Below are 27,715 nucleotides of genomic sequence, written 5' to 3' on the forward strand. Positions count from 1 at the left end.
AAAGAGAAGGCTGGATGTAGGGTGTCAGTGTCAACAGTGCTCTTTCTCCCAGTTCTGGTCCCTCTCATTGGACTTCATTTTTATGGAAAAGCAAGATGGCCCTCAGCAGCTCCAGGCTTACCCTCCCAGTAACCCTAGTAGAAAATAAGATGGCTTTTTCCAGGTCAGTCTACCAGGGTTAGTTCTAATTAGCCCTGTGTAGACCAACAACTTACCTCCAAACCAACCAGGGGGATGCAATTGACTGACCAGTTATGCCTGGGTCATAGGCACACTTCTAGGTGAAGTAGGGGATGCATAGTAACTCCCCCCAACCGCCCCCCCCCCAAAAAAAACAAGATGCTCATTCCATCTGGAATGGGGAATGCTAGGTAGGAAAAAAAAAAAAAATGAATGTCAATACCAGGGGTAGATGAAAAGGGCAAGTCCAGATAGCTGGCAAGTTGTGATGTTCTTTCCTTTCCTCCAGAAGCTTCCCTGAGATGGAATACAGCAGCATCTCCATGTTCTCTGAAATTTCACTACAGTCCAGCAAGAATTTCGGTACGAGAAAGATTGATCATAGACTTCCCCAAGTGGGAGTTATTAATGGAAATGCCACCTTCTTGTAACCTTGTTTCCTGCTGGCAGGGGCTCCTCAGGCTGAGTTATAGGGAAATTCCAACATATTGTCAGATTTCACAACAACATTAAGTGGGACTTCCTTTTCATATTTGCCACCTCATTTATTTTGTGTGCCCCCATGTTATTAGTTTTACTGCCCATTAATCATTATGTATTACCCAATATAATAAAGTGTGCTTCAGAGGAGATAGCTTCGGGTCTGGCTGTGGCAGTCACAGCTTAGCCATGCCAGGAAGAAGCTTGTGGATGGCAGGCAGTGCCCCTGTCCGACCCATTCACAGAGACACTTCCAGGAGCACCTCTTTCTTCCCAGGTAGATTAGCCCACGTTTCTTCTGCCTTTCCCAGTTGGTCAGAGAAATGTCTAAGGCAAGTAGCTCCACTCGCTGTAAGGAAAGATGACTCACCACACTAAAAATGTTTTAGAAGAAATTCCTTCACAAAAGCCTGAAATCTGAATTGTTAACAGGAAAAAAGTGAAGACCACGATACTTTATTTGCAGTGAGTCCCATTACCATGTAATACAGCGGTCTTTCTTCTCCTTAATTTATCCTATATATTTCTTCTGTGTTGTCCTTTCTCAAAATACCAATATTACCAAGCCCTTCTGCTGGTGAAGAACTTTTAAAGGATTCCCGTTGCCCTCCTGCTGCAGTCTCACATTTTCAGCCAGAGTTCGAGGCCCTTCATTTCTTCCTTTACCCTGACTTCTTTCCCACCAATCCCCAATATAGTCCCTTTCCCTTACCGTTCACTCCATCCATCCTTTGTCACCACCGCCAAAGAGTTTGGGGTTTTCCTCATGTATTTCCTCCTTTGTGGAGGAACTGCTCACCTCCTACTTCTCCTGCCTGTGTCTGATTCATCTTCAAGGATGAGCCTTGCTTTGTTCATGTAGCATTAGCTAGTGACCGAGGATCAGGGTGTTTTGTCCTCTTTGTACTTTCATATGCCCACACCACTCAGCCCGGAACTATGCCATATATCAACGTCCTTGGTTCTGTAGGGTTCAGTATTGTCTGTTGCCTCATGACCCCAAAGGTCTATGGCACTGTCTGGTTTGTCATTTTGTTGATGATGTAATGTGTCGGTCTGAGGGAGAAGAGTCACCCGGCTCTTTCCTTGGCCCAGGCATGGGCATTCCCATCAAGTGATTTTAACATTTGGGTTCTGTGTGGAAAAGACCTCTGCAAGAAACAAGGTTTGGGGGCTATTGGAAAAAGTGAAGGGTATAGAAGATAATTTGAAAAGTGATGAAAGTCTTAAACAATACAAAAATAATTCATTTTGCATCAAGAGTGAAAAGTCAAAGCTAATGATACCACAGGCCCCTGGTATATGGCTATGGAACAGAAATCCTCTTGGCATTCTGCTGGTTGTAAAGAAATCCTCCTAATGAGTATAAACATTGCTCATAAAAGAAGACATATGGCACAAACTAATGTTTACTGAATACTTATATGTGCCAGGCATCATGTTTGGGCTCTTCCCAGAGAGTCCCCCTAACTACCCGGTGAAGAAGGTGTAGTCATTATCTCTGGTTTACAAGTTTTACAAATTTGTCATTGTAACAAACTGCAAAATGTATAACAAATTTACAAATTACAAAATTTACAAACGAGGAAATTGAGTCACAGAGGGATTGAGAGCATCAAAGGTGACATAATTAGTGTAGATTGGAACTGGAAAATGAACTTAAGTGGTCTGATGCCAGACGGGTGCTTGTTATAGGATTGCTCTAAAGATTAAGTTATTACTGAATGCCGAAGAAGCAGTTAATTAGTGGAGTGAAGAGATAACATGGTACCCATTGGACATACCACTTCTGAGGAACCTGGAGTCAAATGTTTTTATTTTCTAGAGTTTGGAAATCAGTATATATTTTCAAATGGGTCCCTCACAAATGGGAAGGGACTTCTATTCATTATCTAGTGTTATCACTTCATGTGTGTCCATCTTTGCTCAGCACACAGATAATAACATCTTGGAGGAAAGTAGGTATATTATCTTGTATTTCTGAGGCTTCAAAAACAGTGGGAGGAGCTTAATTCCTGGGTTGTTGAGGTAAAGATAGCCTTGTAGAGCATCCCAGTGGCTTTGCCAAGTCAGGAGGCCAACATTTCTTTGTCTGCAAACTCAGGGAATTTTAAAAGGAATGGGAAGAGAATTGAGTTGAGTGGTTGTTCTGAGATTTACATGAGATAAGAACCATCAAGAATGGTTCTCAAGTCATCAGGGAAAGGGAAATCATAAAATATTATGGAGAATTGTCCAAATTCACATTAAAGTACGGAATTCAAAATATCTGCAACAGATAGCTGTTTCTTCAGTCAAGCATCAGCTGAAGTGATAGGCTTGGGCTTAAACATGGGGACCCATAGAAGATAGAAATCTTGAAACTCAAGAATGACTATCCCTCATGACGTAAGCAGCTCATGACATAAGCAACAAGTAGAGACCATCACCTAATACCTATTACAATGGCTGTTAGCCAAAAGACTAGAAATGGGATGTGGGAAAAAGGGGACCCTCGTGCACTGTTGGTGGCAATGTAAACTGGTACAGCTACTATGGAAAACAATATAGAGATTCTTCAAAAAATGAAAAATAGAGCTACTGTGTGGCCCAGCAATCTCTCTTATGAAGGAAATGAAATCGCTATTTTGAAGAGGTATCTGCACTCCTGTTTTCATTGCCACAATATTCACAATGGCCAACACATGGAAACAACACAAACGACCATCAGTAAATAAAGAGATAAAGAAAATACAGCTTGAATATACAAGGGAATATTATCCAGCCATAAAAAAGATGGAAATCCTGCCATTTTCAACAACATGGATGGATCTTGAGGGCATTATGCTAAGTTAACATAAGTGAGAGAAAGGCAAATATTATATGATCTCACTTATATGTGGAATCATAAATAGCTAAATTCATAGAAACAGCAGAATGTTGGTTGCCAGGACCCGAGGGATGGGGGAAATAGGGAACATTAGTCAAAGGACCCAGCTTCCAATTATAAGGTGATTATGTTCTGGGAATCTAAGTGCAACATGGAAACTATAGTTAACAATTTTGTGCTATATAGTTGAAAGTTGCTAAGAGAGTAGATCTTAAATGTTCTTACCACGCACACCAGAAAATGGTCATTATGTGAGGTGATAAACAACCTTCTTGTGATAATCAATTGACAATATGCATATCAGGTCATCATTTATACCCCTTAAACTTTCACAATGTTATTTATCAATTATATCTCAATTAAAAAATGATACAGTGTTTACCCACAGGGAAAAGTAAAAGCGTAGACTCACAGGAAACAGTTCATTTATCCAAACTCCTGCCTTGTCTGAGAAGCATTCATTCTAGAGTCTACTCTCACTGAGATGGATAGTGACTGAAATGACTCCCATTACATAAGTTATTTTGTCTTGTTTTCCCACCTTCCTTCATTTGAGCTCTCTCTGAATGTGAATGTACAAGTGAATTTGAGCAAAATCACTGGTGTATGTGATATGACCTCATGCTGTAGAGGAAAGAACTTCGGAAATTATAAAGCAACAAGGAAGTGTTTGTTACTATTATACTTATCCTCTGTTACCTTTATGACAAGCACCGTTCTGAACCATAAAACAACTCAGTAGTCACTCATTGATAGATGACTTAATTCTGGCTTGACACTTTAACATTAAATTGAAATCTTACTTAAAATATATCCATAAAGAGATTGTTATTCATATCCACACCAAACTGAAAAACACACTTTCTATCAGGTCTATAAATAACTCAGTCACTGAGAATTTGAAGTGGGTCTTTTTTTTTTTTTTTTTTTTTTTTTGAGTACAGTCAGCTATCAAAAGGAGAGAAAATAGTAAAGCAAAAGTGCAAAAATAATGTTTGACCCTAAAAGATACAGGTACTCAATTTACATAACATCATGTAAAAACATCTTTCTAAGTCTCCATCCAAGAAATCAATCAGTTTGACCTTTTAGTTATGCTAATGGTTTTAAAGAGACTTATTAGAATTCTTTATGTTGTACTTTATTTTGAGAGTACTATAGTAGATAACCACAGAGAGCAGAAGCCACTCAACAATCAAAAGCAGAAGAAAGAGGTGCTGTGGAAGCAAGCCACACAAAGAGTAAACGGTAAAAGGAAAGGGTGGGGCGGCGAGTGGAATCACAGATGCGACTTGTGTTCAGAGTGAAAGCCTGTTCCCAAGGTACACAAGAAGGAGCTGGAAGACAAATAAGGGTGTTCTTGCAGGGGTTATAAACAAGACTGAAGTTGCGCTCAAACGAGGTAGAAATGGCAGAAAAGGTTAATATTACAAGAAGAGAAGTTAAGCAAAAGGAATGACTAGTACAAAAAGGTGAAACACAGAGAAGATTAATGAATAGTGATAGTTCGGGCAATAATTATTAAACCCTTGAAAGTGACACCAAAGAACCCAAGGGCTATACTAACAAAGAAGACTCTGAGCGCTTTGAGGAAGTGAAGCAACTCGGAGGTGTGTTTCTCCCGATAAAATTTGGTTCCCCCTCCCTGTCCTGGAGAAAAGGGGCGTCCATGTGCTCTAACCACCCTTCACCTTCTCCTTCATTTATCCCTACAACAAGTATTTGTGTAGTACTTCCCTGTGCTGAAGAGACCATGTCAACAGGACTAAGAAAGTGATGGGTGGCATTTATCAACCCTATTGATCCTGTTTCACAGGTGGAAAAGCTTGCTACTTTAGACAGTTCATTGGACTCTCAAATAAGCCTTTTATTCCCCCTCAATTAAATAATAAAATTAGCTTTGATTTGTTTTGATTCTTTTACTTAACCATATTCCCTTTTGGAGATGATGCTATTTATCCAATTTTTAAATTAATTATTATTTTGAATGCCAATTGTGAGTTGTTATTGTTGTTGTTGTTTTAGTTAGGTAAGAGTTTCCCTAATAAGCTAGATAAGAGGGAATGCAAGAGATCACAAAAAACAGTTCTTGGGAATGGGTTTATCTGAGTTCTTTAGTCATCTCAGTGGAATCTACTCAGAAATATGATTATATATAGATATTTTTAAATAATTTACCCATTAAATTGAACCAGACTCCAGTCCCTTATCCACAAAAGAGACAATAAATGGAAAAAGGTGTCATTAGAATGTTTTTGGTGCAGTAAATTCACTGTTCTTTACCTTTGTCACCCATCATTTGAGTCCAGGAAAGAAACCAAAATCAAGCATAAGATTTCAACATTTAGTCTGTAAGAGAATGAACTTCCAGTAACAATGAGCTTGTGTAACAGCACGTGGCAAAGATTTGAAGGACTTTGGGAGGGCCATGCCCACACTCATCATCAAAGCAATGTGTTTTATTTGTTCACCTAATCTTCCCATATTTTCTCTAGATATTTTCATTTTAAAATAGACAATGTTTGGAGACAGAGTAGAAGAGATTATGCAAATCTATGAATCTTAATGAGAAGTTCATTATTGAACATTTGACATGAATTTCAAGAAATGATGAAAGACCCTGGGATTTACGAGACTTAAAAGAAAAATCTCTTCTCCTGGAGAACTTGGAAATTGCCAGTAAAAGAACTGAGACCCAAATGACAGCAGATAATGTATAAACCAGATTACATTATGCCCTATGGTAATGAATAGGAAACGGGACCCGGTGATAAGCTTGGAATGATGATCAATATTTGGAATACTGAGATAGGCAGGAAGGTAATTAGGCCCATTATGGACATAGTTAGCACAGATAACATAATTTGAGAGATTATACATTTGGATATTATGGGGAACTTTTTTTCCTAGGCTAATGGATTTGCAATGATATCTATTCAAGCACATAAGACATTTTGCCTCTAGGGAAACTACTAAAAAAATCAAATATACAAAATTTTCAGTTAAGTGTAATCTAAAATAAAAAGACAAAGTGGGATGTATTGGAGAATAAAGTGGTGTTGTGACTTCCTACTTGGAATTTATAATAGTTTTTCATTCAAAGAGTTTTAAGGCTATTAATTTCACATCACAACTCCCCATGAAGCAAGTAAAGCATTTCTATTGTATTTGCCCAAGTTCATTGCTCATAATACAGCAATGCCAAATTGATAATGAAAGCAAGCTATCTTGCCGAATTCCCGGTCTTCTTAAGTTTCATGCTGTGACCCCTGAATAGCATTGCAATCATTCTCATCCCCAATTTACTAGTGGGCACAATTCCTCTATTTTAGAGGGAGGAACACTAACGTAATTAATTTTCACTAAGTGCCTTGAGGGCCATTGATGTTATTGAAATGTGCAAATTAATACATTATTTATTCTTAACTTATCATAAGTATTTATTAATTATAAGGCTCTAGCTGGGAGAAAAACTTGCCACATATACAAAAGTGAATACCTTCCCCAAAATAATTCCTTATGTTCTAATAAGAATGTATTGGAAGCAATTTCATCAATAATGGAAGATCCAATTACTGGTCTTCTGGATTAAGGCATTCTCTTATTGCAAGATTTTAATGCTAGGACGGGAAGTTCAAATATTGCCAGTGAAATCTCAGACTAATTAAATGATTACAGCCTTAAGGAAAGGGCAACCAAGACTCCTCCCCTCTCAGTTTTCCCAGTGATAGTCTCTATATGCAGTGAACAGATGTGGACATATACCCTATTTCAAAAGAAAAAAAAAAATGTAAGGAGTTGTTTAAAAAAAAATCAGTTCAAATTTTGAATAAAAAAGAAATGATGCTATTTCTTTAGCAAACCCTCATCAGCTTTTTGCGGAAGGAATGGTTGTAGTTAAGAATGCAGTGGTGGAGGGACACCTGGGTGGTGTAGTCGGCTAAGCATCTGACTCTTGGTTTTGGCTCAGGCCTAATCTCAGAATGGTGAGATCGAGCCCCAAGGGGGGGCTCCATGCTCTGCACGGAGTCTGCTTGAGTTTCTGTGTCCCTTGTCCTCTGCCCCTCCCCCAGCTCGCATGCATATGCGTGCGTGTTCTCTCTTTCTCTCTCTCTCTTTCTCTCTCTCTCTCTCGTATAAGTAAATATAACTTAACAACAAAAACAAAGAATGCAGTGGGGGACCCAAACAAATGAATTCTGCTAGGCCTTATTCAGATGTTTAGAGGTGACAGTAATTGTCACCACTATTTTATGAGCATAGACCATGTGGCAAATCCTCTTTCGTGCTTTTACAGATAAGGAAACTGAAGCACGGAGGGGTTAGTAACTCAGGAAACAAGTGGCAGAGTTGTTGGCATGTCTCACAGCGTCCCCTCTTACTCACTATTTACAATACCCCAGACTTCTGTTCTCTGTTATCCTAATCACCTGCCTGTAGGGAACCAACAGTGGTTTGCAGCCATGGGGCAAGGGCAGGAATGCAGGACTGAGTCAGAGAAACTGAGGTCCACATCCAGATAGTCCTCCAGCAAGGACTTTCTGTTTTGTAACACATCAATATGGGACATTCTCCCTAGAAGGTGGGGGCCGTGGTTTCCCAGGGTGTGAAGGATCCGTTTTACAGGCGCTCCTCTTGACTTAGATAGTAGCTCCCACGCCACCTGTTTCATGCCCATTGCTCACACAGAGAAGTCTTCGGCCTTTAAATCCTTGCACCCATTCTCTTCCTAACACTGGATTTTTCTGGATGACAGGGAGTAGTGAATAGATCTCTGGCTTGGTGGACCAAAAGGCATGATCCTGAAACTTCCCTCTACTGTTTGTGGGAAAGGCTTCTGGGACTCAGTCAAACCAGCCCTTCCTACCTTTAGGAACAGATGAATCTTTGAAAGTGCTATAGCATCTTTAAAAAAAGTCAGTGATAACTCTTTCTGAGGACTTATTTTAAGGAAAAATTTGGCACAGGGAAATTTAAGAGAATATTTCTATTATATGACCTTGAGAATAATTTTTATCATGTAAGGTCCCTCTTCTAGCACCCTTGATAATGATTCTATCATTTGTTTAAAGAAGTTTGTGTATGTCAAGTTTGTGTTCTTTGATGGAAAGATGAGTTTTCTCAGAGAACATGGTCACTGGACATAGAAGCCATAAGTTAAAATAATAAAGCCTTACTAATAAAGTGAGAAAGAAGATTTGTTCCCTGGCATTGGCAAGTAAGTGAGGTTGGCCTGGAAATCATTGAACAATCATATTAAGATTAGTTCTGTAGATGCTCAAAATGGGACAAGTAAATGCTCGAATTTGGACAGAGTCCACCCATCCTGAGACTGATAACACATGGTAATCATAGATCACCCTCTCAGACAATTGCTTCAAATCAGCCACAGCCAATAACACATCCACTGCAGAGAAAATGTGAGGCGTCATCATATTTTGGGATGACTTCAATGGAATAGAATGACTGAGGTTTTGAATTTGATTAATTACTTTACATTATCCCTTCAGAGAGACCTCTACTTTTAATGGGAACCTAGAAAAAATATAATTGGTGTAAATGGTTAGGCTAAAAATAGACAGTGAATCTTCCCATTCTAAAAGCTACAGAATTTCCTAGGTAATGTCAAGCTAAGTTTGAAACAGTGAGAGTAAGAAAAAGGGAAGAGGGATTAAATGTGCCCATTTATTGGAAGCCCTGGGACTCCTAGAAGGGATGTGTAATCCTGGTCAAGGCCCACATCAGAATCTTCGTTCACTTGGAACTTCAGTTCAATACCCCTGCGAATTCTTGCAAAGGCTTTCCAGCTTTCAGATTTCCCTCTCTCACATCAGCCTGCCATCGCTGCATCCTGTTGACTCCCCAGGAATAAACAGAAACAATTCTTCCAAGCCTGACAACCCCTGAGATCACATTTACAACCCAGGACTCAAGCAGTTTTGCTTTTAATTTTACTATTACTACATCCAATACAGCTAGGTTGTAATTTTGGCCAACGTCAGTTGATGCTTCTAATTTGTGGCTTCTATTCATTTTTGTAAAGTGAATTAATTCCTGGCTCTATTAATCCAGCAAAATCCATGAATCCTTAATGTTCAGTTTGCTTAGAATGAGTCACAGTGTATTTGTTCCTTCTCAAATATGACTTCTTGCTGAGCATTGGATGAGCTCCTCTTAGATAGCGCGTCTTATATCTTGGATGATTTATTTGCTTTCATGTTCCGTAGAATTTACTGCAAAAGGTTGACATGAATACTTACAGTTTGGGCTCTAATATAATCTCTTGGATGGCAATTAATAAATAAAAGATGGTTACTATTGTTGACAGAGGAGCTAAGCTTTCTCAGATAGCGTTCTTCATCTTCTTGTTTTCACCACACTTCACGTCAGACATCCTGAGGGGTTGATGGTGTAAAATATTTTCTGTAAACTCCAAAGCTTTTACTGTTGCTTCAATACCCCGAACCTCTATGTTGCCTTTTGTTTTCTTGTCAGAAACGATCTTATCCAATTTCTGTTTCTTCAACTTGCCTTCCTTCCTGAGAATTTTAGAAGTATGCCTCTTTTTGAATTTAGTAGTGACATAGTCTCAGTGTTTGTGACTTGCAAGTAGCATCTGAAATCTGTCCCCGAAATCTCTTGTAATTTTTTTTTCGCTCAAGCTCATCTCGGTTGGGTTGATCCAAGATATATTGTTGCCTATAAGATGCAGTGTTTATTGTCATCATGTATGTTGTCCAAAGTGCAGAATTACCTCCTGGAAGTTAATGATGAAAGTAGAATTACAGGAACATCTGATCTTTGTAGTTTGCCTACTTGGCCCATCTCATGGGACTAATCTAGACTGATGATCTTCTTCTAGAGACGAGGACTCTGTGGGACAGTTTAAGTAGCTTGACTCTAATCGAATTGAGGGCAGAGGCCAAGTTTCTCTTTAGATCAGAAATGCTGGAGTGAGGCTGCCTAAGGACATTCCCAGTTCTGATGCGGAGTGAGTGTGTAATTTTACAGCCGTTATTTCTCTGCTCTGTGCATGAGTTCCCTCATCTATAAAATGGGATTAACAATAATAACTGCCAGGATTATAGGAAGGTAATACAGGTAAAGCACTTAGAATAGGACAAAGCTTGTCATGCCATGTTAGCTATTAGAATTATTATTATTCCATGTTTAACATATCCGGAACATACGGAAAAGAGGCATTGAGCAAGGTACTTTATGTACATAATCCTTAGTATGTATTCAATCTGTATCTGTTGAAAAACTGCAAAGTAGTTTATTCCCAGAAACGCAGATGTGGCCTCCATGTGGTAATAACCTCCTTTACAACTGGAGAGGATTGTGAGATGTCGCCCCAGTGGAAAGGCACCCTGATAGAATTATTTCCATCTTTAAAATAATCTTCGTGATGCTGGTATTTAGATAGCCTAATCCTGCTATAGCCAACCAGAAAACCTGACTGTGGCTGGGAATGGAGGTCACGGCATGGGGGCAGGGGGAAGCTACAGGGCCAAATGGTGCCAATGAAAGATATTATATATCGGAAAACAAATTACTAGAATTCACTTAGGTTTGGGGTTTTTTTTGTTTGTTTGTTTGTTTGTTTGGAATTACATAATTACACTTAAAAATTACCTTTTTTCTAGATACCCAAATAGAAATACGGTTTTGGACAATAAGCATTGACACAGAAAAGTTATTTTCTTTCTTGCTTTGCTTTATTTATTTATTGACTAAATGAATTGCATTCATGATACATTAATAGCCACTAGAGTGAAGTGTTTAATCATAAAAATTACGATCACTTCAATGTTGATTTCTATGCATAGTATGTTACTCAAGAATCACAAAAATGATCATGGAAATGGTAGAAGCTACCATGTAGGGGCACCTGGGTGGCTCAGTCAGTTGAGGGTCCGATTCTTGATTTCAATTCAGGTCATGATCTCACGGTCATGAAATTGAGCTCTGCACTGGGCTCTGTGCTCAGCGGGGAGTCTGCTTGAGACTTTCCCTCTCCGTCAACCTCTCCCCCCTCCAAAGCTTGCTTGCTCTCTCTCTCTCTCTCTCTCTCTCTCTCAAAAAAATATATCTTTAAAAAGCCACAATGTAGCGAATACTTTGGATGGGCACTGTGAGAGAAGCCCTCTTTATCTTAGATGCCGTGTGCATGTATGTGTGTTTGTGTGAGTGTGTACAATCTCTATAGACTGCTAGAAACGTTCAAATTCATAGATATCTGTGTATGGGCATGAATACACACAGGCATATTTATATAGTATATGTTATCATTTTAAATCTTACCACAACTTCACACACAAAGAAAGGAAACTAAGTTTCCAAGAACTCAAACCACTTGGTCAAGGTCATGAAAAGTTGGCAAAGCTGGGGTCGAACCCCAAACCCCACCCACTCAGAAACCCCCTTTTTAAAGATGCCCAAACAAATATTTCCGGAACAGCAGACTTTTCCACTACACCACACCATGCCTCCTTGGGGAAAGGGTCCATTTTTGCCCTTTCTTTTCCAGACTCTCCAAGCAAAGATTTCGGTCCAACTCTGGGTTTGAAAAAGTCCAGTTCCTTGGAGAGCCTCCAGACTGCGGTTGCTGAGGTCAGGAAGAACGAACTTCCCTTCCACAGGCCCCGGCCGCACATGGTTCGCGGCCGGGGCTGCAACGAGAGTTTCCGGGCAGCCATTGACAAATCCTACGACGGACCGGAAGAGCTCGAAGCCGGTAGGACTAAGGGCCTCCTTACCCGGGTTCTTCATCTCATTATCATCCGCGAATCATAGCCAAGGATGTGTGCTTAATGACAAAGAAAAATGATTTAAGGATCACAATTATATTTTTGATATTAAAAGTAATTCATTTTCCTGAGATGTTTTGCCCTTTGGCTTAACGAACGTGGAATTGGCTGACACAATATGCAATTTATTCGACAGTGCAAACGCTAAAGAAATGTCCCCCTTCACTCTCCTACAAGGACCAACTGTCATTTGCCCTTAGGCTGGGAGCACTAAGTATGCATTTCTTGACATTCTTATTCGAGTCATTAGAAGCAGCCTCAACCTGAGGACTGACTGCATTAATTGGGTAAAAGCAGTTGGGTTACATGTGTCCTCAGAAACCTCTCCTGGAAATAAACTCGCCCTGTTTGTTTGCCAGCACACGGGCTTTTGGAGCCAATCGAGGTTAACAAGCTATCTTTCAGAGATATTCGTGTTGTGCCACGGATCAAACCTTTCATACCCCTGGCTGAACCACCCACTGCTCCCTCCTCCCCACAGGAAACCTTACTTGAAGTAACCGGATTGAGGCAGTTGTCTCTTCAAAGGGTACAAGTAGCCACGTGCAAGGGTGAAACTCTGGCGTGGTTCCTGCATCCCTCTGTATTTTACATTTGACTTTTCTTGATACACTAACCGTCAGTGCCCCTGACCGCATGTATTGATTTTTCTCTCCGCACAGACGGTCTGTCTGATAAGAGCTCTCACTCCGGCCAAGGGGCTCTGAGTTGTGAATCTGTCCCTCAGGGGAGCCCTGAGCTGGAGGACGGGGAGCAGAAAGCCAGGAAAATCAAAAAAACGAAAGAGAAGGAGAAGAAGAAGGAAAAGGGCAAACTGAAAGCCAAGGAGAAAAAGCTGAAAGAGGAAAATGAAGACCCAGAGAGGAAAATAAAGAAGAAAGGGTTCGGTGCCATGCTGAGGTAGGGGCGTGCTGCGAAGGCACAGCGGGCCTTGTCTTGCTTTTTGGGTTTTCCTGGTGAAATCGCTCATCTGTGTGTATCCAGAAAACAATGGCAAGTGTTCCCTCCTTTTTAGCTAAGTGCATAAAAATCTCAACGGCGAAGGCACTCGTTCCTTTCCCGCAGAAGCAGAAGGAGCCTTCCTGGGTGGCCCCCGATGTCCCCCGGGATGACAGGAGGCTGTGTTCAGTTTGCTATGAACGAAAGGCTGATGCCTGGGAGAGGCATGGGCTGTGCTCGCAGGCCTTGGTTTTTGCGGTGAATTAAATGCGTCCTCAGTGTGGGGAAAGCAAGAGGTGAGAGGGAGTCCCCCGCCATGGTGTGTGCGACACCCCAGGTGACTTAAAGAAGACAGAGTAGACGGAGCTCACTCACCCGCCCCGTAACTGGAGGTGCATGGCCAGGCCTGTGAGCACATTAGCACCTGCAGAAGCGGGGAGCGGACAGTGGAGAGGTCACTGCGTCTAGGGTCGGAGCACCCCGTCCTCGGTCCGTGACCCTGCACACGTGAGCTGCCCGGCTTCATGGGTGCTTCACTTCCCCAAGCCTTCCTGTCTTCACTTTAACAGTGAGGCCAGCGGACCTGCTCTCCTGACTCAGTGGGGTCGTGAGACGCGGTGTCAGATGCAGCCAGCCCAGCCGCTGGGCTTGGCCCCCAAGGGCACCATCAGAAACCAACTTTGGCTCCTGTCCTACAGCTAATTCCAAATGTGCTTTGTTGATGCTGAAACGATGTCCACGATTCAGTGACGTCACTCCAGCCGATGGCTTTCTGGTCACTTTGGGTATTAAAACAACCTCTGCCTCGGAGTCTAAAATGCCAGTCTAATGTTAACCGACACTTCCCCTCCCTGCGCCTCAAGTCTCTACCCCAAGGTGATGTGGGGGCAAGATCCCACCTTCTCCTGCTTCTCAGTCTCTGGACCCAGGGGGAAGGGAAAGGCAGTTGTAGAACCAGGGTGGAATTGTCTTTAACTGGTGTCTGGATCTGGTATAATCTGGCTGTTGGGAGCCTTTATGGGCGAGTTTTATAGACTTTTCAGTGGCTCCTTGCTGTACCAGTCACTAAACAGGAGAAACTTATCTCTACTGATATCCTGAGATCCTCTGACCCTTAGCCTCTGACCTCAGAACCACACCCTGAGGTTTTATATGTGTGTGTGTGTGTGTGTGTGTGTGTTGTGTGTGTGTGTGTGTGTGTTCTGTTCCCCCCACCCCCTAGCTGATAGCCGTGGATGGTGTCAGTTGGAGATGCCTATGTCTACTTGGCTCCCAGGAGTTGCCTATCTCTTGCCCCTCCAAGTGATAGAAACCCAGCCTGTTCCCATTGCTCGCCCCTCCCCCCTTTCTGCCATAGGGATGTCCCACCCAGCCTGACATGTTCAGATTTCTCCAGAGCAGAGTCCAGCCCTGTTCTGTGCCTCCCCAGCCCTGTTCTGTGCCTCCCCAGCCACGAGCCAAACCCAAGCTGGCATGCACGGGGAAGGAAGAGGGGCCGTGAGTGTTTGTGTCCCAAGCAAATGGGGAGCATGACTGTCTCCTTTCAGACGACCGCCCTCAAATGCTCTCGGGGGCCATCTTGCAGACTCCTCACTTATTTTATTGGGGGGTAGTGGGGGGAAGCAGCCCTTTCCATTATTTTCTTTGCTCTTACAACTTTCCATCACAGAGAATCTCTCTCTCAGTCTCTATCCTTCTTTTATCCAGGGGCCAAAGGTGAGGGATGGGAGGTGATGTTGGCTACCTCTTAGTCAACTCTTAGGAGATATCTCTCTCAAGAATGCTGGGTGGCTGGGGCGCCTGGGTGGCTCCGTGGGGTAAGCCTCTGCCTTCGGCTCAGGTCATGGTCCCAGCGTCCTGGGATCGAGTCCCACATCAGGCTCTCTGCTCAGTGGGGAGCCTGCTTCTCCCTGCCTCTCTGCCTACTTGTGCGATCTCTCTCTCTCTCCCTGTGTGTCAAATAAATAAATAAATGAAATCTTAAAAAAAAAAAAAAAAAGAATACTGTGTGGCATTTGTCCTAGGATGTTTTTAGTTTGGGATTTTTTTAAAAGATTTTATTTATTTATTTTAGAAGGAGAAAGATACAAGTGTGAGAAGGGGAGGAGCAGATTTGGGGGAGGGAGTTTCAAGCAGACTCCTCACTGAGCACAGTGCCCAAAGTGGGGTTCAGTCTCATGACCCTGAGATCACAACCCCAGGCAAAACCAACCATTGGATACTTAACCGACTAAACCAGCCAGGTAACCCAGGTTTGGGATTTTCAATGAAAATTTCAGACAGAAACAGAAAGCTCTATTCCATATCTGTTATACATGTAATATATGAATATAAATATAATCTGTTATTATATATAAATATAAAAGAGAGAGACTTTTGAAAAGAGAGAGAGAGAGACTCGTTGAAACTGCAAAATCACATTTAGGCAACACAGATAATATTGATAGCAGTAGGACACGTCTCAATAAATGCTGGTTTGTTTTTCCTGGTGGTCTCTATAGACTCTGTCTTCCCATTTGACATTTTGAATGTTAAACTTGCCCTTTTTCCAGGTAATTATTATGATTGCCAGAATTTGCAGGCTATGCTTTACCCACCTGATAACAATGACACACACAATCCAAATATATAGACGGGAATTGCCTTTGAATTTGTGGAGGTCAGAGTTTAAACAGGACAGGCTCTGCATGTGGAATGCTAAATTCAATCCCAGCTCCTCCTGTTATCTAGCTAGGTAGCATTCAGCATACTGTTCAATCTATGTGCCTCAGTTTCCTCATCTGAAAAATGGAAAAAATAATAGAACATACCATTATTTTGGGAATTATATGTGTTTAGTTACATGTAACATGCTTATAGAACAGCACCTGGCAAGAAATACACATTCAATAGCTGTTGTGGTAAGCAGAATAAAGGCCCCTTAAAGATGTCCATAGCATAATCCCTGGTACCTGTGAATATGTCATGTTGCATAGCAAAGGAGAGTTAAGGTACAGATGGAATTAAGGTTGGGGATCATCTGACTTTAAGATAAAGATGATCATCCCAGATTCCCCCCATGACCCAAAGTAATTATGAGAAGCCTTAAAAGTAGAAGAGAGGCCCGCCTGGGAGGCTCAGTGGGTTAAACCTCTGCCTTAGGCTCGGGTCATGATCTCAGGGTCCTGGGATTGAGCCCCATATCAGGCTCTCTGCTCAGCGGGGATCCTGCTTCCTTCTGTCTCTCTCTGACTGCCTCTCTGCTACTTGTGATCTCTGTCTGTCAAATAAATAAATAAAATCTTTAAAAAAAAATAAAAGAGAAAGATACGACTGAAGAAGAAAGAGACAGAGGAACGCAATGTTGCCAGCTTTGAGATGGAGGGAGGTGGCCATGAGCCAAGGAATGAGGGCAGCCTCTAGAAGTTCGGGCAGAGGGGGGGAGTATGTCTGGAGAGCCTCTAGGAAAGAACCCAGCCTACCAAATCCTTAACTTCAGCCTATGTCTGTTGTTTAAGCCACTATGTTTATGATACTTTTTTATAGCATCAATAGAAAGCTAAAATAGTTATTATAATTATTAGTAGTACTTCTACAATATCATGGTAATTTATAAGAAAACAAGTTCCTCTTTAAGGTGTTAAAGAAAAAACAAAACAGATTTAAGTAGAGCAGTCTACAAATATAAAAACTATTAAAGCCTCACATATCCCATTTTTCTAGAATATTACTCAAGTAAGCCTTCACTTTATATTTTGGCCGATTCATATTCTGCTGCCAGAATATAGAACCCATTCCTTTTGTTGTCCGATATACGCTGTATTTGCCCATGGTGGAAATCACACGTCCTAGATCCTTTAGACATCTAGCAACTCCGTGTTGTTTCCTTCTCCGGTTTTAGGAAAATTAAGATCTGAAAGGTGGTGTTTGATTTTATCTCCCGTGTAAAAATAGCAACTGTTTTCCATAGCCTTTTGCATCTGAGTGTGTGAGCATATTGGAGTTGCTGCTGCATGCACATTTTCAGCAACAAAGAACACAAAAGCTGTTGCCATTAGCCAACAGATTTTGCTTTAATTCTCATCTGTTGCTCAGATGCTATTGACTTCGTTTCTTTCTTATTTAAAAAAAGATTGATTGCTATAAGGTTCTCTAGAAGGTAGATGTGTGGCTTAAATATGTATTATTTGTTCCATTATCTGCATTTCACAGCCACTCTCCTGACATGGAGCTTTAATGCAGGTTGTGCTGTGGACAGTGGCCCCTGGCCAAGGGCACGTGTGGGGACGAAAATCATCTCCCTCTCCTCACCGAGCTACGCATCGCGAAAGTGCGAATGTGTTAGCAGGGGCTTTGCTCTGGTTTGTAAAATGCTAAGTGTTGTGTGCTTTTCTAATATTAGCTCGTCCATTCATGTTAATGATATGTAGTCATAGAGTTTAGCTCATTAGTTAATTTAACCTACTCCTGATCCTTTTGAAAAAATTGTGGGGATCTTGTTAACTTGTATCTTTAAATGTGCGGTCTGGTGCCAGTATGCTTAATGCTTTTCTTTCTTTTTTTCTTTCTTTTTTTTTTTAAGATGTTATTTATTTATTTAACAGACAGAGATCACAAGTAGGCAGAGAGGCAGGCAGAGAGAGAGGAGGAAGCAGGCTCAGACAGAGAGCCTGATACGGGACCCTGGGATCATGACTTGAGCCAAAGGTAGAGGCTTTAACCCACTGAACGACCAGGCACCCCTTTTCTGATTTCAGAATTACCTCCTCATAGAGTCAACTGTAGCTCTGACACAAGCCATGAATTATTATGGAAAAATATGCAGCTCAAGAATCTAGCAACTTTGTTAGTTTCCCTGAATCCTTTGTTTACCTGCTGTTGAAAGAGGACATTGGGGAATCAAGATGCTTAAATTTTTTCACCACGTGTTGGCTTCTTTAGGGCCTTGTGCTCTTCATGGCACTAGACTGTAGAAATAATGCCTGTGGCTCCTTGCGGCCAAAGGCTGAAGCCCAGACCCACTCAGTAGACAAGCCAATTGCCATCAGCCCCCGGATGTTCTTCTGGGGTCTAGCAGATCTTTTCTAAGCACTGGAGAGAAATAGCCTTTAGCCAACAAAATCTTGCACAGTCTAGAGCAGAAAGCCCAGCATGAAGTCCCTAATTTCTTAATTATTTAATAGCCATGTGGATCTTTGATTCTTTTTTTTTTAAAGATTTTATTTATTTATTTGACAGACAGAGATCACAAGTAGGCAGAGAGGCAGGCAGAGAGAGAAGGAAGCAGGCTTCCTGCTGAACAGAGAGCCTGATGTGGGGCTCGATCCCAGAACCCTGGGATCATGACCTGAGCCGAAGGCAAAGGCTTTAACCCACTGAGCCACCCAGGCGCCCCGGATCTTTACATTCTTTAAACTGATTTCTGTCCCAAGTCTGTGTTTGAAATCATTCCTTTATATCATATTTGCTGCTGCTTCCTTTTGATATTATAGGCCACTCACTTCAGAGACCTTTGAATTATCTACTTGTGCTGCACCCTGAATGGAAAACCTTGCTGTTGATCAAGTACCTTTTCTATACTCTTTGTGTGCTTTGGTACCTAAGGGAATTTTGCATGGTAAATTCCTTTTTAATGGATTAACAAATAACAAAGTGCTACACTTGCCCATAGAGAGGTTCATCTCTGTTTTAAAAATTTGCCCATAGTCATTGATTAATAAACTATGTTGAATGCTTAGTCTTTGCCAAGCACCTTCATAATCAGTCTTCATTTATTCCATATTACTTACTGAATGCTCTTTTGCATCAGGCAGTGTTCTAGACCCCAGGCATACAGTGATGAAGTCCTTGCTTTTATGGGTTTGTTGTTGTTGTTGTTTTGGGGGGTTTTTTGGTCTTAGAAAAGGAAGGAAAACTCAAAGACTTTTTGAATTTCTTTTGGTGAGTTTAAAACAAAACAAGCAAAATATCACCTAAACGTGTAAAGTACTTGTAGCAAGGGATTTCCCAGGCAGAGGTGGGACATTGGGCTCAGCTACCTGGGACAAAGCACTTCCTTGTCAGCTTGAGGGAATCAATAGTCAATTTATTTGGTGCTGAACAAGACATCCAGGCTGCGGCTCTTACGTGATTTGCATCCCAGTGAGGAGAAGAGAATAAATGCTAACTCAAGATGACTGAGATTATTTTGGACTCTGGTAGGTGTTATGAAGAAGGTGAAGTCAGAGGGATGGTGTCCTCTTCCTCACAGTGACTTACTACCTAACAGACTGTGCACCTGCCCAGGCCACACTGAATTTCAGCAGATTCGTTATCAGAACCTCGCATGCTGTGGTACTAAATGCCAAATCACTTTATGCCTGCTCTTTTTTTATTTTTTATTTTTTTGCAGCATAGGAATATGAGGTTACTTTTAAACCAACTTCACATAAAGCTGTAACAGAACACTAACCCAAATTGTGTCTGTTTTGGCATGCAAAACCCTATTGCACCTGAGGTAAACAATCTGAAGACACGTGGGCTTTAATCTAAAGGGCGAACTCGATTTGCGGCTGTGTGTGTCCGCTCTATTCCTCCTGGCCCATCAGGTGGATGTTCCTTTTTTTTTTTTTTTTTTTAAGTAGGCTCCACACCCAGTGTGGGACTTGAACTCACGACCCTGAGATCAAGAGTCACATGCTCTTCTGACTGAGCCAGCCAGGGGCCCCGGTTGGATATTCTTCATTGTTTGTTCTCAACTCAGCTAACATAGGTGTACCTCAGTGATACACTGGTTTAATTTCTACATAGAGAAGACTAAATTATGAGCCCTAATGGCATAGGTTTTTTTTTTTTTTAATCTAAAGGCACCAACTTTTTATATCTAAGCTTTGCACATGCTAAAGCACTTACATTTCATTTGTTTTATACTAAAGTATAGTATTTTATCGAAACTAAGGCATCTCCATATGACATCTTGCTGTGGATCATTTTAAAAAGAACACTTCTGGGGCACCTGGGTGGCTCAGTGGGTTGGAGCTCTGGTTCGGCTCAGGTCGTGATCCCAGGGTCCTGGGATCGAGCCCCGCATCGGGCTCTCTGCTCTGCGGGGAGCCTGCTTCCCTCTCTCTCTCTCTACCTGCCTCTCTGCCTACTTGTGATCTCTGTCAAGTAAATAAATAAAATCTTAAAAAAAAAAAAGAAAGAAAGAACACTTCTTCACACACACACACACACACACACACACACAAACCTTTCTCCTCCACCACAAACAACAACCCAGACATCATCACCATTGAATTTATACTTAACCTACTTAACAAACTGTCCCTTACAACCTCTGTGGCCTTCATGAGTCCCTTTGAGTCATCTACTCAGCAGTGAGTGGGGGATAATAACACATCCTCTCCCAGTTGTTGTGAAATTGGAGTTAATTTATGTAAGCAGAGCTGTCAGGATAGTGCCTGCCTTGGTAGGTTCTTCTCCTTGTCTTACTGCATGGCCCCACTCAGCCAGCCAGCCATCAGCGTTTGACTTGGAGCCGCCTAAACTTCTGTTTCAATTCTGTAAATTTTTCCTCTAATTGCTCTTTTGTGTTTCAGGTGAGCATGCTCTGTTTTCTTTAGACTGGACAGTTTAGCTTTAAAAAGCTGTAAGAAGTCATGACATCACGAAAATCATTCAATCCTTTCTATTTTATAAGCTTTGGGTCACTCCTTTCTAAATATAACCTTGAACTATTTTCAAAGGTTATCTCATCATTTGGTGGCATTGAATACAAATGGGAAGGGGACTCAGATGGAGGAACAGGCTTTTTTTTTTTTTTTTTTTTTTTCTATTTTTTTCCTTCCTGTGTTTCAGACCAGAGTGAATGGATGGGTTTTGGACTTGATATTCTCAATGCATGGCTCATAGTTCTTTCATTGGGTGCCTTGGAAGTTGTCTTATAATACATTACCCATAAAGATACATTTTGACTTGATTTTTAAATTAAGTTAGATAGAGACGGAATACTTAAACCTCCAGGGAGCATGACATCTGTCGTACATTTCTCCTCTTTACCTTGATCCCATAACGGCTGTTATAGGTCTCATGTACAATAAATGTAATGTGGCTGTGCCTGTCATTACCTCTTTCTAGATAGTGGCTGTAAAACGTCCGGGCATCCCTTCAGCTTTATGGGTATGAAGGGCAACCTGTCTAATGTAGCCGGGCCAATGACATTTTAACAGTCATTTCCCCAAAGGCAAAAGGCCAACAACAGGCTAGAGATAAGGTGCTTTGCTTCATGAAGTAGAGGCCAGCTTGAAATATGAAATTTCAGATGAAAAATGAAAGCCAAGGTAGGTCAAAGTTCTTAATTCAGCTGCAAGTTGTATATGGAAATACATGGCGAACAGAGAACCTTACGGATCAGGGCAAAATGGCTGCATATACTGAGCCTGAGAGACTGGCAAAAAATGAATTTACATGGCAAAGGCTACTCACAGGTGCAACCATCCGTCCTTCTCCCTGGCTCACCGTGATGGAGCAGGAAAGGAATCGAAGCCGAAGACACACTGAAATTTTGTGAGGCTCCTTTTTTGTCTTTTGGGTAACAGAATTTTCTCACCTCACAGTCCGTCTTAAATTATTTACTTTCTCTTTCACGATACGAGCCATGAATATTTTGTCTCCTCATTTTGTTAATTTGCCAATTTCCCTCTGAGCTAAGTGCCCTAGCAATTTTAATTTTTCATTCGAGTTAAGAAGAGCAATGACCGCCCCCACCTTTTTTTTTTTTTTTTTTTTTCATTATTACTATCACAGGCCTGGGCTCAGAATGCTACTTTTTATGACCAGCAGTGTTGAGCCCATAATGGAATTGCAAAGTAGAGAGTGTAATATACCGATATTGACTTCCATTAAACTCAGTGGTGTGATCGCTGATAATATTTATATATTTATGTATTATACATCCCAGCTTTTGTTCGTTTGCAACTAAGCACCAGAGAGGAAAATTAGCATCATAATAGGAAGAGATTGCAGACAGGAGAATGTAAAGATGTAGAGGGAGAGCCTCCATAAATAGGGCAAGGGAGACCAAATGATGAGGGTAGAGGCAAGTATGGTAACTAGAGTATAGATTAAATTTGGATCAGACACACTGAGGGTTGTGTGGCCAGCATTTATTTCTCAAGGGAAGGAAAAGAAGACCCAGGGACAGGCAGGCTGCTTGGCTGATAGGCTGGGGGGCTGAGTGTGTAGACAAGTGAGCCACCAGCGTGCAGAGTTTGTGTGGTGTCTGACTTCAGTAATTTTTTTCAGCTGTCGTGCGTATCTGCAAATGTTTGTTTATCACTCTCTCTGTTTTCTTTGAGTATATGTTCATAGAGGGGCGAGGGGCATAGATGGAGTTAATTAGTATACAAGTGTATGGGTAGCTTGTTTTCAAAATCGTTTGAAAAGCTGATTGCTGTTCATCGCCTTCCCCTCCTACCGTATGGAATCTCGATTCCTCTGGAGCTCTGTTTATGGCTGCCCAAAGCAGGATGATTTCCTCGTACTTTTCATAATAACAAATGATCACGTAGAGTGTCAACCAGAAGGCTGATTTGTTTAATTAGGGTTCTCTTCTTCCCTTAACATGCGTGCACAACTCCCATTAACGTTAATGTGAATTACGAAAGAGCACGAAGAAAAATAGATCCCTTGATCTCATTACTTTTCTTGGATAATGAGGTTTAGATTTGTTAACAGATCAGAACAAAAGTCCAGTGGAAAATAAAAAATCGGCTTAACTTTTAAAGAAATTGATATGCTCCAAAGAATTTTCACAGGCACTAAAGTAGAAGATACACATTAATAAATAAACTTCATTAGCATTTAAGGTGAAACATAATCATTTAAAATGCTGGATTAAGAAAATGCAAAGGATTTCCTAATGGACCTATTTGCATACTCATATTAAATAACTAATAAAACATATTAACAGCAGGTTTACTCATATATATAAACACCTACCACTTCCTAGTTGAGACTGCATTTGCCTAATTTGCTTTGTACCGTGTCCAGCGCAATGTCATGTCCTTGTGCAATGTTTACTTAATACTATTAGATAATGACATGTATAGATTTAATAATTTGCTTGAGGGGAAAAATGAAATTAGTTCTTTGTTTAGCACCTTTTATCTGAGAACTTCAATGTAATTTACTAACATCCATCTTTAAGATGCATGGGAGAAGAGGGTGGCAAATAGTAGCTTCACTTTGCAGTAATAAAGAATGAGACATTGAGAAGTGAAACTGCCTGCCTAGAGCCAGACTTTGAACTGATGGCAAGACCAAGTTCCCTCTTAATCACTGCTGCTGCCGTATTAGCATCCAAACATGCAATGACACAGCGTGTTTGGATGCTAATACAAAGTATATACAACTTTGTATATACTTTGATACATCCTATAGAACCCATACGTTTTTATTTTTGCTACTCACTGGATTTTTCTCTCTCTAGTCAATCTATGAAACAGCAGTTTAATAACATGAGACGGTTCATAATTAAGAGAAAAGACTTGACTCTTTGGCATAATAACCATATAAGAGAGAGGCTTCCCAGAACAATTACAGACAGATACAGGAGATGCACAGATTGAAAAATGGATAAGACGTACACAAATATTACGGGATTGCACATCTAGGTCTATTATTGCAACCAAGCTAAATAATATCTAACAGGATTTTGGAGACAATCCAATTTTGCTTCTCCAGCCCAACGCTGATCATTTCTGCGTAGTGGCTTGCCTCAACCTCAGCTTCAACATGGCTAAAATCTAATTTGTCATCCACCTGTCTAAGTCACCAGCTCAGCCCGAGGTTCCTGACTCTGCAGGAGGAACTGCCAGGAATCCCGCGGCGTCCATCTGAGATGCCGCTCTCTCGCCGGACCCTCCCTTCCATGAGCCCGCACTCCTGCTGATACTTGTGAAGCATGGTCTCTGACGTCTCTGTCGCCTTCTTTGTCTCTTCTGCCATTCGCTGACCATGGTCTCTGTTATTTATAACTAAATTGTTTCAACAAACTCCTAGCTGCCTGCGTTCTTCCTTTCCTCCTTTTGGTTCATCCTAGACATAGCCAGCAGCCGTTTATGCCTTAGGGTATCAGGTATTTAATGGAAACCTTCTGCACAGAAGTGCATTATAGCCTAGTGGCCAGGATCAAATCCTCTGAGGCCAAATCTACTTAGGCTCACATCCCCAGCTCCATTTCTTTGTAGCTGTCGGTCCTACAGCACCTGCCGGACTCTTCTGTGCTCAGTTTCCTCTCCTGTGAAACTGGAATAATAAGAGATCTACCTAATAGAGTTGCTTTGAGAGTGAATTCGATGATATTTGAAAATGCCTGGCACATAGAAAGTTCTTAAAATGTAACCTATTCTGCTCTAGGAGCCAAGATGCTACCAATTACCAAGTCATTCTCAAAAATCCAACCGTCCTCTACAACCTTCTACAGAGCCTGCTAAAGCTAGAGATCACTGGCCCTTACATAGGGAGATTCTAATTCGTTGGTCTAGGATGACGCCTGGTATCTCTGATGATTGTGTTGCAGCGAGTCCCGGGAATCCCCTCTTGGGAGCTGTTAACTCCTGAAGTTCAAACTGTTTAGGTCGGCATTCAATATCCTCTGTAGTCTTATCCCAGTTTATTTTTCTCTTAGTGACTCACTATTACCTAAAACAATCTTTGTGAGCACTAAGATGGCATTCTCTTTTGGATGATCACCCTTCTCTCTGCCCCTCCCCCTCCCTCCCTTCCTCTCCCGCCTTTGTCTGTCTGTCTGTCTGTCTCTCTCTCTCTCAGTCCTGCCAGACTTCTGAAGCCCACCCTAAGCCCCAGACATCCTTCTTTGACTTGTGCATCTCTCTTTGTCTTCAAAATTCCCACGTCCTGAGTCTTCTCTTTTGGATTTCCCATTGGCAGCCTTGGGGTTTAGTTTAGGCTTTACATGTCTGTCTCCTGTCCTCGGTGGGGTCAGAAATTCCTCTCAACAAAACCGCTGCCTCACAGCAATTTGCGCAGCACTGGCCCTTACTAAGCTTACACTGGTCGACGACGGCTCAGACGGTATGCTCACTGGAGCCGGCCTATGTGGATATTAATGTGTTGTGCCCTTTAGTCCTTCTAGGTGATAGTACTGAAAATAATGAAAACAGGGAATGTGGATCGAAAATAAGAAAGGGTGAACTGCATTGGGAGTTAATTATTTTTTTTAATTTCTGCTTGAAGAAAAGGTTGAAGGATGAGTTAAGTGGTAATAGTAACCAGCTGTTCTCCGTCCCCACTGAGGACAGGGCTAGAGAAAACGGGCCAGAATCCTTATTAGAAGAAAATGAGGTTAGACATAAAAAAGAAGACAGTTGTTAAGCACTGGAATGAGGTTTCTGAACAGGTTGTAGACTTGACCTCCCTGAAGTACTTTAAAAGTAGGAAGGATAAATATCCATCTAAAATGATATGAAAAAATTTGCCAATCAGTTTATTACTTGAACATCTATTAAATTCTACTCTGGGGAAATGCAGAAAAAATACAAGGCAGGAACCTTTTGCGTAGGCTCTCTATCTAATTAAGATGACCCATAAATACAAAATGATTAGCAATGAAAGTGGGATTTAAAATTAAGAGCCAAATGGTGAAATTATGACGATGATTGTGGTTAGAATTCAGATATATACCCTCTCTCCTTCTTCACCCTTCAAAAACCTACCCTGGGCATTGTTTTTTATTTTTTAAATACATGGATTTTTTGTATGTATTTCCAAGCTTCTTTTCTAGGTTAACTGGAATAATCCTGAATCTTTTCTGAAATAATTTATTCAGTACTTTTGATCAAGCAGCCAGTAAGGATACAATAAGCATGTTGTAACTGTACAGTCAATTTTTTTCCCCTGACCTCTTCTTTCATTCATTCAACAAATATTGATGGATATATCTTATTGATGATATATCTTATAAGTAACAGTCTCAGTGCTCAGTTTGGAGGTAACCACAGTGAACAGCTCAGGTGTGTTCTCCTGGCACCTGCAATCTTTCCTCGAAGGATGGTAGAGCATAGAAGTTCTAATATTAATGTAACATAAAATGTATTAAGTTCCTTTTAAATAAGCAGAGCATTCATGAATCCCATAAAACTGTGGTTAAACCATTTGCAGTATACTTAGTAAAAGTACTGAAAGTGGGATGCCTAAACCTAGCTGTACAGTTGCCTTCTTGAATGGAATTGTCCTTTGCCTGGGAGATACACACCTTGTATACACTTATAATATGTGTATAAATGACCATTGTGATGATGAACTACTTGGCCTTCGGCTGAAAATGTTTATAGTGCAGATGTGCCTATAGACTAAAATACATAAGTATTGGTCATCTGAGAAGTCAGTTTAACAGAGTGAAATGGCACTGAGAAATAGCCCAAGACCACCAACATGTAACTCGCCAAAATAGAAGATCTAATTAGAGGCAAAATGAATGATTTGGCCTTTAAACATATTCCTGGCATATCCTTTGTTCTGTGTTAGCATAACAAGCTCATCCCAGTTTGAGCACTAAAAATCCCATGCGCTGGGAAACTACTCAGTTTTAAGCAAATCAGGACAGTGGCTCACCCTCATCTGCATTGTCAGCTGTATCTGACCCTCCTTACCCTTTGCTTATGTGCTGACTGTAGTCATAAAAATTCGTTGAAAACACAAAATAGAAACTAACTTTATTTGTAATATCACAAGCTAAAAAAAAAAAAGTATACTCTAAATTAAAAGAACATATAAAAGAGTAGAAGCTCTAAGAGAAAAGTTGAGTGAACTCTTCTTTTACCTTATTTTTTTGGTGCTTGCCTTAGCCTGAGCTGTCATGTAGTCTTAAGGCTTTCTTGCTATCTGAAAGAGCCATATAGCTCCAGGAATCAAAGTAGAAATGTCTCAGTAGAGAATGACTAAAAGCAGCAGCCCACTTGCCAACAACAAAAAAAAAATCCTTAAAAAAATTGTATAAATTCAAAACTCCAGAAAGAGAGTGCTGGAGGGCACATCGACCAAAAATAATGGTTGTAACTCTGACTGCAGACAGAATCACCAGTGAACAGTAAAAACCCTAATTCTAGGGCTTTCGGTATTAGTTCCTCCCATTGATAGGTTTCTTCTCCCCCAGGGACTATAATTTTCCACTTTAAATTTGAACTCTAGTCAATGTATAGTAGAAAATCAATATCATAGATTTGTTCTGCTTTCCTTTTGCCTCCTGGAATTTTCAAAGTATATGAAAGAACAGCTTTTATGATGAAGATGGACTGTAAAATGAAAGGAGTGGCTTTGACCAATTCCCTAGAACTTTGACCCAAACACTATATACCAGACTCCCCGCACCATGTCCTCCATACTTCTCATGCCTCTGCCATGTCCCCTCTAATAGAGTATTTCATGTCCACATTGATAATGATTGCTGAAACAC

The 27,715-nt window shown here is 41.1% G+C and overlaps 1 protein-coding gene across 4 annotated transcripts in view; it reads left to right on the top strand.

Moving 5' to 3' along the window:
* PARD3B (par-3 family cell polarity regulator beta) overlaps positions 1 to 27,715 on the top strand; it is a 1,046,926-nt gene that overhangs the window by 716,092 nt on the left and 303,119 nt on the right. For all 4 annotated transcript variants that reach the window (XM_032354007.1, XM_032354008.1, XM_032354009.1 and 1 more), the window contains 2 exons: positions 12,060 to 12,266; positions 13,002 to 13,239. In XM_032354007.1, coding sequence (XP_032209898.1) covers positions 12,060 to 12,266; positions 13,002 to 13,239 — 445 coding nt within the window. The remainder of the gene's footprint in view (positions 1 to 12,059; positions 12,267 to 13,001; positions 13,240 to 27,715) is intronic.

The sequence above is a fragment of the Mustela erminea genome, chromosome 8 (assembly GCF_009829155.1).
Source record: "Mustela erminea isolate mMusErm1 chromosome 8, mMusErm1.Pri, whole genome shotgun sequence".
Lineage (NCBI taxonomy): Eukaryota > Metazoa > Chordata > Mammalia > Carnivora > Mustelidae > Mustela > Mustela erminea.